Source organism: Oppia nitens, unplaced genomic scaffold (assembly GCF_028296485.1).
Source record: "Oppia nitens isolate AA-2021 unplaced genomic scaffold, nextdenovo-longstitch-racon4-pilon3 scaffold5_pilon_pilon_pilon, whole genome shotgun sequence".
Classification (NCBI taxonomy): domain Eukaryota; kingdom Metazoa; phylum Arthropoda; class Arachnida; order Sarcoptiformes; family Oppiidae; genus Oppia; species Oppia nitens.
Genome location: NW_026533243.1, coordinates 5065082 through 5079121, shown reverse-complemented (window position 1 = coordinate 5079121; position 14040 = coordinate 5065082). Strand labels below are relative to the sequence as shown.

The following is a 14040-nucleotide window of genomic DNA, read 5'->3' as shown; positions in this document are numbered from 1 at the left end:
TATCAATATATATATATATATATCAATTATATTAGATATATTGATTGTCATATTTCAGTTATCTTGAACTTCAATTTGTAAATATCAATACAATAATGTTAAACACAATTTTCATTAATATGGTTTCAGAAGTTTATTATGATTTTTGTTGAAAACATATATTAAACCAAACCTATTATGACTTCTCTACGATATAATAATGTTTTGCAGTGAAGACATATTTTGTGCAGTTTTTATATTTTTAAAATACAGTATTTAATAAACACTTAATAAAAATTTATTTATTTTGAAAATTATAATTAATATAAATAAAGTTTGTTTATAAATTAAAATGGCATTGTCAGCAAAATAATAAACATTTTAAAATTAAAGATAAATATTTTGAAACCCTACAACTATAATAAAAATATACATTAATTTGATGCAAACATTTATACCATATGTGGCATAATTATAGTGAATTTGCAATCATGTGTTGCAATACTGTATATACTGTACGTATATATACGGTATAATACTATACAGTATAGAGTATATCAAATATGTTGTAATCATTTTCAATGTTCACTCTTTTTGTTTAAAACATTTGGGACGCAAATAGTTTGTTCAGTGAATATACAGTATTTGATTAGCCATTCATTTGAATGACATATCGCGAGGAACGGGTTATTGAAATCCATATGCATTGCATGTGTTTAATACGGGATAATAATATCATAAAAATTTACACAAATTTTTCTCTTTATTTATCTCAACTAAATGGGGTTTTGTTATGTAATACTATGTAATCATTGAAATGAACAGACGTTTGATTTTATAAAATGAGATGCAATTGCAATGAATGTGATGGACAAACATATAGAAAGAAAGAAAGAAAGAAAGAGAGAAAGAGAGAAAGAGAGAGAGAGAGAGATGAAATATAGAGTGAACTAAACATTTACTTCAAGTAAATTGCAAATATATGTTTTAATATATTAATTAATATAACATTTTATACAAACAACTATTGCTAATTTGGAGATACTATCTAATATTGATAGTTATATAAAAATACGTTGTATATAACTAAAAGTAATAACATTAGAGGGATTAATGTAAATACAAATAAGTGACAAAATTTAATTTTTTTTATTTAATAATTAATCTAATTTAATATACTCTTCATGTTTGAAGTAGAAATAACTTTCAAACACTTTTGTTACTATTATATGATTTTATTGTAAAATAACTACAAGTATAATACAAATAAATCATTAAAGTACTAATTTATTAAATTAATATGCAATATATGCTATATTTAAAAGATTTAGTAAACTTAGGATTAAAATAAATATATTTTATGTAAATAATATTTTTTAAAAATAAATTTTTATGTCATATGTTTGAGATTATGCTTTAGATATAAATTATTTCAAATACAAGTAAATCTATAATTAATATGTTTAAGATTACACTATAAATATGATATACTGAATTAGTTGCAATAATCCTAATACAATATCATAAAATATATTAATTATAAAATTGTTTAAAAAAATGTCATTGAACCTATTTTATTTGTTTTTACAATATATTTGTATATAATGTTTCCGCAAAAATTAACAATTTTAAGTATTATTAATAACAGCTAGAAGTTAGAGTGTAATAATAATAATAATAATAATAATAATAATTTATATCACAAAAGTGATTCAATTAAATTAAATTATGATTTTTATGAGTTTCAAACCGTTACATACAAACAGATCTCCCATAAAATAAGTGAAAGGGAAGGCAATAACAATTAATTAAAATGTTTGGCCAATAGATTCACATTTCAAATTAAGGCATATTTTTCTATTAATAGTACACTAAAATACAAATAATAAAAATTATTTTTTAGTATAAAGCAAAAATTGCCGATTGCTTTAAAAATGCAATAAATATCTATAATATTAAGCAAAAAATGTTTTTATGTTGTTATTATGTGTTATATGTAATATATTGATAATATACTACTAGTTGTGTAATGGCTTTAAGCATAAATTAGTAGCAATAGTGGTCATAGGTTTAAGTTTTAGATTCACAAATATATTGCCCCAAAATTACTATATATTATAAATTTATTACTACATATAGATATATAAATGTGAGGGTTTGTACAGTATTTGTAAATATATAATATATAGTCAATAAAGCTATCAAAACAAATGATCAATTCATGAGCTATTATGAGACACTTGAGTCACATGAGTAGTATTTCTCACTTTTAATATCATTTGTTTAACATTTTACTCAAACTTAGGCTTTAATAAACAATAGTTTTTAGGTAAGAGATCACACATATCATAATACTAAGTATTTTGTCTGAAATCTAATATACTTGAAATGTAATAAATTTAATTTAAACATTTATAAACAGTATATTAATTTAAATTTATTAAATATGCAAAAATTGTTAATTAAAATTATCAGTAACATATTTTTTACTATTTAGCAAAACTTTAGTTAGTAGTTATTTAATATTGAGTATATACCGTATATCAAAATAAAATATATTGTTATATTTTATTGACCAATTTACCATAATAATATAATAATGATAGTACTATTAATACAATAATATACTATATTTAACTAATAAGTTAGACTTATAACGCTATGTGATGTAAATTTTATAGAAATAGGTTTTAAAAAATCTATACATTTGTTAAGATTCCGATCACGACTTGACTATAAAATATAAATGATAGACAATAAAGATATAAATTGTGTGACAATTGGATTCAATGGATCACATTATTAAACATGTGTTGAGCCAATGAAAAGTCATAACATTTCAGATATTTGTTGAATGTTTTTCGGTATCTAAAAATTGTAGAAAACATTTCAATAGTCAATACTTTTTCACTCAACAACTCAATTGTAAATAATCTAATATTTTTGTCAACAATTTTAATATTTAAAAGTTAAAACATTTTTAGTTCTGATATTTCTTTGTACTTGAATTTCATAGTATTTTAAACGTTTACAATCATCTCATTTGTTAAAATAGAGTTATATTGTTAGTGATGTTAATGTAAAGAAAGGTTTACAAACATGAGTGCAAACATTATAACTAAAATATGTTTTAAAAATGAGTTAATTAGAACACATAAATAAATAAATTTAATTAAAATTTAAAATTTAAAATTTAATTAATTTTTCATAATTGATATGTCTATTTGTAAATTATTAAATACTCAATTATATCTAAACAAAAATGATATTATTTTTGTTGATATCCCATTGCGTACTGTTAGGCACTTAAGAGTTTTCTAAGAAAAAACTGATAAATATTTTTTGGTTGTGTTTTGTGGTTAGTTTTGCAGTGTTTGCGGATGTATTTTATTGGGGGTCACATTCATACTCTACACACACATAATGACAACACAATTACAATACTCTCTCTTTCTTTCTCAAAATATTATGTTTAGAACTTTTACGAGAAAAAGAAAGAAAGAAAGAGAGAGAGAGAGAGAGAGAGAGAGAGAGAGAGAGAGAGAGAGCAAAAAATAGAGAAAAAATGTTAAGGAAATAATCGGTTATTTTTTAGACACAAATTGTAATGACAGTTGAAATGTGGCACAAATTTCCAGGAATTGAATGTTTGGGAAAGTTAGACAAATGGTAGGGTAGGCTACATATATGATACACCCAATGCTTCCTTTTTATATCAATTTTTAAATAATTTATTAGATTTATAAATAAATATTTTTACATAATTTTTATAATAAAATTATCAAATTCATATTTTACATTTTATTCTTTAATAAAAATTTTGATAATCATTATTTATTGATTATAAATACTGTATAAAAGCTCTAAATATATTTTTGAAATAATGGAGAAATATACTGTGAAATATGCTATCAAATATTATTACTTTTTTAAAATTTTTGATTACATTATAAAAAATATCATTAATTATATAATAAAATGACACCATTGGATAAGCAAACTTTGTAAATTAATATTTTAATTGATAAATTTTAATATATATAATTTAAATAAATATATCAAATATCAATAATTAAATTATATATATTGTAACGGTTGGTGAGTTAAAAATTTATAAAAATTATGTAACATCACATGACAAATTAATTAACAAAAATTAATTTAAAGTATGTGACTTAGCTGTACTTTCTACAAAATAATTATCATATTATAAATTATTGATTTTATTTTGATTGAATTAAAAAAATAATTTTTGATAATTTAATGTGGCGCATCTTCGCGATATTGACAACTAATATAAATATAATATATAAATATTATAATTTTAATAATTATAGCATTAAATTATCGAAAAATCATTTTTATTATAATAATAATTAATAAAATCAATAATTTTTTTGATAATTATTATCAATACAGTTAAGTCACTGTAAACTAATTTTTGTATTAATTAATTTGTCATGTGACGTTACATAATTTTTATTAATTTTTAACTCCTCTACCGTCACAATATATATATATACTGTATATTAATAATTTAAGTATTGATAATTTTAAGATCATGTTAGATGAGCACTTTTCTAAAAACATCTATTGATAATCATAGTGTAAACAAAAAAAATGTGATGACAATTGATCCCAGGGATGGGTTTTTTTTGGGGGTCAAAGTTATTTTTTGTATACCTTCCATTATAAAACAAATAATTTTATATAATAACTTTAGAATTATTAATCCGATTGATATAAAATTTGATATGTTTATTTAAAATTATAATATATATTAAAATATATGAATTAAAATATTAATTTAAAAAGTTTGCTTATCCGATTGTGTCATTTTTTAATATAGTGTACACAAAAATTATTATCATAAAGCTTAATATGTTAATTTTTTTATACTGATAAAAATCAATTAATAAATATTGACAGATAGTTATTACTTTATAGTGTTTGGCTAAATTAATTTTATAAATATTTTTAATAATTTTAATAAAGACTTTAAGTCATATTCATGTAATGGTATAAAGTTTTAATGATTTCATTAAATCATTTTAATGTTTTCTAATTTGCATAATTAACTCAATAACTATATATTTTAACAGATACTTTAAAATTTTCAAAATTCATATTACAGTCATTAATGTTTCACTAAATACTGTATGACTTATAATCATCACATGATTCGTCAAAATTAATAAATTTTATACATTAGTTATTTAAAAATTTATAATTATTTAATTTAGTTGTTTAATTAAATAAATTTAATTACAAGTATATAATATCAAAACAATTTAAAAAGTTTCAATAAATATATTATAAATATTTTAATATAAAAAATAGTTTAGTAGATAATAAGTATTGTAATTCAAATAAAATTATTTTTAAACATAAATATAAAATCACAAGTTTTAATTAATCTAAAGTTTGCAATACATTTAAATTGCGTTGAAATTTGATACAAATGAAAATTTGAGCCCTAAATCTTTATTTTAATGGTTATTTTTTGATGACCACTATATACTCATATAAAGCAAATAAATGTTTAAATTTAAAATAAGTGACTTTTTTTGTTTAAGTTTTAATGCATACATATATTGCAATCTTTTGCCAATAATAAAGAAAGCAGTTTTGTAATTAAAAATTTACATTAATAGTGTAATTCAAGTACTATTTGACATAAAACATTAAAACGACTTTTTTTTATCCCATTTATGTTTTAACTAAATTTATTGTAAATTACACTGGGATTAACTAATAAATTTTCAAACTAAATACAATTTATTTGAGCACAACATAAGAGTACACATTTGAATCTACCAGTGCTGCTGAATATAAAAATACTTTTAAAAAATCTAATATGTCTTGTTTATGGATATGTGTCCCACAAAAGATTTTTTTATAGTTTTACAAAATCTTCAAAAAGAAAGTTAACAAAAATCCAATTTTAGTTAAACTTATATAAAATAAATAAATAATCAAAATATATATAAACCATTGAGGGCTGCAAATACAAAGCTATTATATTTGTTTAAAGTTTGTTTTATTTTATTATTTATGATTGTTAATATTGTTTTTTATAATTTATATTTTCTAATAGTTTTGGCATTAAATGTTTAGCAAATATAAAATTACATTATCTGTAATCACATGTTTAGAGTTTTTATTTTAGGCACTAATCTCTGTATTATTTATTACAATAAACACTATAAATATATCATTTAATATTATATTTTTAATAAAAAAAACTTGGATAATATTAATAAAAAATGATATATTTTTATTTCATTTAAACTATATAATCATCAAGGATAGTTTTTTAAACAAAACCAGTAATATTTTAACATAAGTTGCGGATAACTGTAAGCTGATTGAGATGATATACTGTAGTGCAAATAGCAATACCAGTGACCATAATTTATATAAAATGATTATTATATTTTTTCTAAACTATTTATGGGAGACAAAAAATATACAGTAATGTTTTTCTGGGATAAAAACACTGCAATTCAATGTTTGAAAAAATCGTATTTAATATATGAAAGTAGTTTGACTAACCTAACCATAACATTCATGTAAATAACAGTTGTTTAATATGTTTAGAGACTCGCTGTGTGTGAGAGAAAAAAATTGTATTGCAATGACTGTAAACGGCTTTTTTCATATAATTTATTTTGGACTACATTTATTGGTACTCTCTCTATGTATTTGACAATATATATATATATATATATATATATATATAATATAAATTTTGTTAAATTATTCTCACAACTCAATGCTCTTTTCCTTTATACAGTATTTTGCTGTTATACTGTATTCAATGCATTACCCAATCTCTCTCTCTCTCTCTCTCTCTCTCTCTCTCTCTCTCTCTCTCTCTCTCTCTCTCTCTCTATTTTTCTCTCCATCATTTGCAACAAAAAGTGTGTGAACTACCAATACTAGCGTATAGTTCAATCATTTTGTTTCTCAACATATTTGATGAGTTTTTCTCAGAAAAAGGATAATACATCCACAGTATAAACTGTATATACTTTATATATTTATATAAATAAAAATGACGAGATATAACATGTGATAAAATTGTTATATAAGTAATACAATGTAAAGTAATGTACTGTATATGATAGTTGTGTGATGTTTTTTGTAAGATATATACCAAACATTAAACGTTATATGTCTAAGGGGTTTACTGCTAACACCCTTTTCTGGGACTCATCGACAGTAAATGATAATACATAATATATATGTATGTATTACATACAGTATTAAAATATTGTTAAGGATTTTTTTTGTGTAATTCATTTGATATATTATTTTATATAACTTTACTTTCAATTGATTGATTTAATAATCAAATTTTATACTTATTCAATACATCAATAAACAATGTATAATAAAAGTTATTTTGTTTTACACTAGTTTTGTTTGTCAAGCAATTATTTTTACTTTAGACAAAATTAAAAATTTTTGAAAAAAAATTTCAGAAAGTTTTTATTGTTTTTTTAAACAAAAATATTTGCATTTAAGGAAAACATTTCTTAGAATTTATTTTCTTATATTATGTTTTCATACTTCAATTGTTTAATAGGATATATATGTAAATTTAAAAGTTTTTAATTAATATTTTATTTGCAATTGAATATTTATTTAATTTGTTCAGTCAAATATTGATTAAATACTGTATTAATTTTATATTGATGTTAAGTAATTTTAAAACTTTAAAATATCTGTAAAATGAATTGTATGTAACATATTTATACTGAAGTATTAATACAACTAATAACTTCAATAATTTCAATTAAAGTCCATTTAATGAGATGTTATAAAATTGTATGCATTTTGTACAGAATTTTATCAAAATTAAATGTGTTGTCCGTTAGAAACTAAATGCAATTCACCGCAAAAGTGTAGAAAAATTATCGGAAAGTCAGCTCATAATTGGCCCATTAGTGGGACCGTTGTTAGGGGTGGAGAGTCATTGCTAGGACTGTATTGGTTGTGAGACATACAATACAGGCTTACTATGCTTTTGCCATACAATAAGGGTTAGGGCCGTCAGTGTAAAGGGGAAAATGAATAGTAGGGCGCATAAGAGTTAATGTTGGACTCAATCTTATTGATGGCCTACTCGGGGAGCGATTCTCGGAAGTGCTATGTATTTGCAGCGCATCGATGGGCACTATATATACATGTATTTAGTTTATATACGGTATAAGTGCAGTATATACTGTATATACTGTATATGGATATCAATACAGGAATAGGAAGAAAATGAAATAATAGCTCTAAACATACTATTCTCTCTCTCTCTCTCTCTCTCTCTCTCTCTCTCTCTCTCTTTGAATATTTTAAATATCGCTTACGGTTAGGAAAGTGTATAAATGAGTGAAACATAAGGGAAACAGAAGGCTATCAATTGCCCGGTGCTGTGGATACAAGTGTAAAGTGACTGACAATCTGGTGATTAGATTCTATGGACTAAGCATTGGGTCTTAAATATATATATATATATATATATATATATATATATATATATATATATAATACTTTTTATCCTATTTTTTATAATACAAAACTCAATACACTGTGTCTCATATCAGGCACTCATGCCTCTTAAATACAATTTTTATCAGCATTTGTTAGTTGACAGCAAAAATAAAGATTTATTTTTATTTTGTACTAATTTTTTTACTTTAATAATATATATTTATAATATGCTATATATAATATATATATATAATTTATATTATAGAAGAATTATAATGACTAAAAAATTATTAACATTTATTATAATTTTTTATCTGCAAACAAATGTTTAGATTTTTTATTAATAAAATATTAATAATAAAAATAGAATAAATATAAAAAAAATTATATGTTTTTTTGCAAAATAAAAATATCGCTCAAAAAATAATAATTTATATTAATATCTTTTTTCTTTTTTACATATAAATTTAAAATTAAATTATGATATTTTAAATTGTTACAATAACAAAAAATTTACAATTTGTTAAATTGTCATAAAAATGTTATGATAAAAGAAATCCAAATACAAAAAAAAACTAATAAGATATATAATAAATAAAAAAAATTGTTTACTTATTTTTTTTATTAAAATGTGATTGTTTGACAAACAAATTTAACATTTAAAAAATAAAATAAAGTAAAAATATATATAATTTGATGTCATTTTAAAGTTTGAATTTATTTTTTATTTTGGCAAAAACTTTTATAATACAAATATAAAATTTATATATCAGAGAGTAAAACAAAATCAAAGCAAGAGTTACGATATATTTATACAGTAATACAGTAATGAATGGCAAACATATAAATTTAGTCAAAACAAAATAACAATAAAAACTTTTTTAAAAGTCTTACTCTATTTATATTTAGATTTTATTTTTATTATTTTTTCCTTTTTGAGCTAATTTTAATAATGCTTTTTAAGTAACATCACTTTACCCCATAATGAACTCCATAACCTCCCTGTGCTCTCGTTTTTTTTGCCGTATCTATCAAAGTTCAAGTGATTAATTCAAGTGAATTATACCGAGTATTAGCAGTTTTACTGTTAAGTGGCAATCACTGAGAGATCTGTATAAATAAATATCTCTTATGTAATACCGGTTAATGGCATTACATGTAAAACAACTTCTGAGGACAACATGTGCTTACAGTTAGCATAGTTAGGGTATTACTGGTTTGAGAAAACGTGTGTTTTGTTTAATTTTAACTGATTTTCAAGATTTTTTTCCATAAAATGCACGTTTTAGGCTAATTTCATTAATTAGATACTTAGAAACTATTATTTTATAGAATTACAAAAACAATTATACAAATTAATTACATAAAACAGTTTTTTAATTTACAATTATGAAAATATAATTTTATCCAAACAGTTATGCAATTTGTTTACTTAATATTTAACATAAAATGTTTAGAATAAAAAAATATATATGAAATTCAATAAAAATTATTAATTAGATTTAATAATTATTTTAATAAATTATAATTAGTTATTTAGTTATGATTTCTTTTTAAAAGTTTGTTAATTTTTTTGCTAATAAATATCAATGAGTTTGCGATGTTTTGACTGATGACATCACTAACTGATTGCACCGCAAAATAGCTATATATAGGTTTGTATGTTGTTGTGAAACACTGAAAACTTTACTAAATTTTGTAATCAATTATATGCAACAGAGACTGACATAAAAACAGTTATATTTTTAGCCACAAAAATGTTTATCCCATTACACTATTAGTGATGAGAACTTATACTCTTTTAAATAATACGATTCCTAAAGTTTTCACACAGAAATAGATATGAATAATACTATTTATTTGAAAAATAGTAAATTGTTTTATATGAATAAACTAATTGAAATTAATTAATAACAAATTTAAATACATTTAAATATATTTATTAACATACATTTATACAAGAGCAGCATAATTTTGTAAACTAAATTAACAATTTATGAAAAATTAATAATTATTAGATTATATTATTTACGAAATATTTTTTGCTTATTTGTACTGTGATTCTGTGAACTACTAGTCCTCCCACACCCACACTTGAGTGCATAGACAGCAAAATATTTTTTAGATGACATCTTATTTGCATAAATAGTTTACTTAAATATTTGCTAAATATTTGTATGCATTTCTTATAAATCGATTGTATTTATTAAATGAATTGATATTATTAGTATTTTTGTGTATTAATTATTAATATTAATCAGTAATAAACAATGAGTAACTTAAAGATTAGTGTAACAGAAAGGGATCGAAATTTTTGTGAAGAAGAGTGTCATCGATGTAGTGATAATCATAGAGAAGTTGTTTTGGTTAACGATTCCGACGACCAAAAACCGTTGGATAAGACAAAGTTTGGCGAATTGATCAACAAATTAGGCAAAGATCTAAAAGTGGTTGAATTGGGAGGACTTAAGTTGGATAACGATGTCATCGGTTTAATTGCTAACTCAGGCGCTGCCATTGAATGTATCCGTATATATGACTGCACCGGAGTTACCGATGAAATACTTAAGTTATTAGGTCAGTCACATAAAAATCATTTACGTTTATATATAAAAATTTTAATGACTATTATTTGCCATAATTGTGACAAAAAACAGGACAACGATTTAGTAAATCACTAATACATGTGGAACTCATAGGATTTTCAAATGGTTTCTATACTAATGAAGGAATCAAAGCACTTATCCTATCAATTGGTAACTTAGAGGCCATACATATAGACTCAGCCATTGCAGTGATGGCATCAATGCCCGGAACCATCACTAATATGAAACATGTTTGGTCTAAGGTATCGGGCAATGAAAAAGAGTTATTAACACAGTTTACGGTAAATATCAATCAAATGTATTATAAATTATATAGTCTTTTCTACATATTATTTAACAGATAAAATATGCACAATATTTACGCAATTTGGACATTACATTATCGGCTACCAGGAGTGAGACACCCGATTTTGTGGCAATTTTGGGCAATCTCACCAATGTATTTGAAAATTTATAATAGCTATACATTTTTTTATTTGAATTTAACATTTATGTTATAATTAAACAGTTATTTAAAATGTCAGTCACAGCAACCGGTGACACACCGATTGACAACCAATTAGGACTTATAGGTGAAAAGTTTGGACCAAACTTTAAAGAGTTAAATATATGTGTTTGGTCTGGTGGTGATCATCTATTAGAAGCGGTCGGTAAGTTTACAAACTTAGAGACACTGACCATCAATGGTCGGTCACCAATGAGACACATTGACTTCCGGCTAAATACAAATCTGGAGAAGTTGTCTGCGTGTAAAAAGTTACGTCACTTAAGACTGATTCTCAAGAACCACAATCCAAATCTCTATGAAAATATTGACACTTATTTGCCACAACTGGAGATCCTTGAGTTAGTTGGGCTCGACATAGGCGACGGTGCGCTCAAATGTCTGGCAAAACTCAAAAATATAAGTTTTCTTGACATTGCTTCTCCTCTGCTCTCTGATGGCGGTAAGTCATCTCAAAACAACACACACACACACACACACACACACACACACACACACACACACACACACACACACACACACACACACACACACACACATACATACATACATTGGGCCTCACATTTGTATGCAAGGGATGCTTATCTTTTTGTGTATATTAATGTATGAGTGCGCCCGTGTGTCAGCATAAACACATGCATTACTACTGTACACATGTGGTGGTGATGTGCGGAACTGGTGTTTGTTTTTTTTTGTTGTTGAAAAATTACGGATTACCTGTTAAGACAGTCACTGAGTGGGAGTCCATCAAACACAACACTCCAACATATTTTTTAGGTTATTTATCTTAAAAACAAACATTTTTTTTTAAATGTCATTAAAGTTTAGAAAACATGTTTTTAAAATAATTATCCAATAAGTCAAAGGGCGGACAAATTAGTTTTAAAAATATTTTAACCAAAAATAGATCTAAAGTAATACTCAAATAAAGATATATTTCAATAAAAATTAGACAACAAAATTAGTGTTACTTTTTAGGGAAACAATTAAATAATCATTTGAGTGACTCCTTAAAAAAATATAATTAATTTAATATAACAACACAAACAAAACAATTATTTTATTACCAAATGTATGACTTGAAACTACCGGTCCTTTATTTAGGTGGACATTAACAAAGAAATAATGAGTTAAGCACACCATTAAACACACGACTATTAGATTAAAATTATACAGATTTTGTGGAGAGGAAATGGCCAGTTTTCACACAACATGTCTCTAAACTCCCGGTGCCTACTACTCATTATGCTATGGCACTGGTAGTATTATTAGATGTCGATAATTATGACAACTGCAATACTTTATAGCAAATTATTTATTCACAAAAACCCTTTCCCGAAGTGTTTCCATTATTTTTGAAAATCACATTAACTTATAATACTATTATTAATATTATATCTACTGTATATTTAAATAATTGTATGTAAAAGTTACCCTGCATATTAAATACACACTTAAATATACATTTATATATTTATATTGTATGTGTGCCCGAAAGGTATACCAAATACGGTATTCATTGACAATTATAATGATGTTTGCTTTCAAATCAAATTAAATGCTCATTAAATTGAAGGCACAGTTGGTATGATTAGACATTGTGTAGTAATAGTGACAATAGTTTGATTAATTAAGAGATATATCTGACTACGAAATTTAGTGTTTCATTTGTTTATCAAAAATTAAATATTATATATTTTCCCAAAACAAATACATTACATCTACTTACTATACTTTACATAATACGAGTTGAATGTCCATTAAAATGTTTGAACGTGTTTTGTGTAATTAATATATTAATGTATGTCTAATATATGTATTGCAGGTGTTATCAACATAATAGATAACAGTGCTAAGTTGACCTGGCTCAGACCTAATGGTAGTGATGTCATTAACCCGGATCACACATCGGTTGGACCGAAAACGTTGGACGCGTTTACAGCGGCGGCCCGGAAGAGACAGGACATTCAGTTTGAAATTACGTTTAACAGTAACGCAAAAATAGATTTGGACGCCAGGAAAGGTAGTCTACCGAACAACCTATCGGTCAAAATCATTGACACACCATTTCTACTGTCGTTTCCCGGCTCTACTCCTCGAGGCTTTTAAACAACTTTTTTCCCATCGAAAGTGCTTATTATTATGATTATTATTACTGTATAAATAACAATCATATGAAATGTTGTTATTATTGATTATATATAATTTATGCTAAAATTGAATTAATTTATTATTATATGACAAGCTTTGTATGCCATATAATTGATGTACTTTTATATTTATCAATATTTTCACTGAACTTTAACAGTGTATAAACTTTTTTTGAATTACTGTTTTCAAAACAATTGTTACTTTTAAACAATAAGTTTTATTTGTTTTTTTGCTTATTCTACTTATATTATAAGCTAATAAAGTTATTCTTTATTATAATAAATAGTAATCTTACTAAAAATAGTTTTT

The 14040-nt window shown here is 23.7% G+C and overlaps 1 protein-coding gene across 1 annotated transcript; it reads left to right on the top strand.

Annotated features, from left to right (window-relative positions):
* Nucleotides 1-10622: 10622 nt before the first annotated feature.
* Nucleotides 10623-13703, top strand: LOC128961087 (uncharacterized). Its single transcript, XM_054307295.1, has 5 exons — nucleotides 10623-11046; nucleotides 11127-11356; nucleotides 11416-11514; nucleotides 11584-12022; nucleotides 13406-13703. Exons 1-5 carry the CDS (start codon nucleotides 10740-10742, stop codon nucleotides 13687-13689), a joined length of 1359 nt encoding a protein of 452 aa, XP_054163270.1. The 5' UTR covers nucleotides 10623-10739; the 3' UTR covers nucleotides 13690-13703.
* Nucleotides 13704-14040: the final 337 nt, after the last annotated feature.

Excerpts from the sequence above, each read along its gene's own strand:
- LOC128961087 (XM_054307295.1), top strand. The coding sequence starts at position 10,740 with ATGAGTAACTTAAAGATTAGTGTAACAGAAAGGGATCGAAATTTTTGT. Across the intron at positions 11,515-11,583 it reads TTTTGGGCAATCTCACCAAT|TTATTTAAAATGTCAGTCAC; the intron begins GTATTTGAAAAT and ends ATAATTAAACAG. Across the intron at positions 12,023-13,405 it reads TCCTCTGCTCTCTGATGGCG|GTGTTATCAACATAATAGAT; the intron begins GTAAGTCATCTC and ends TATGTATTGCAG.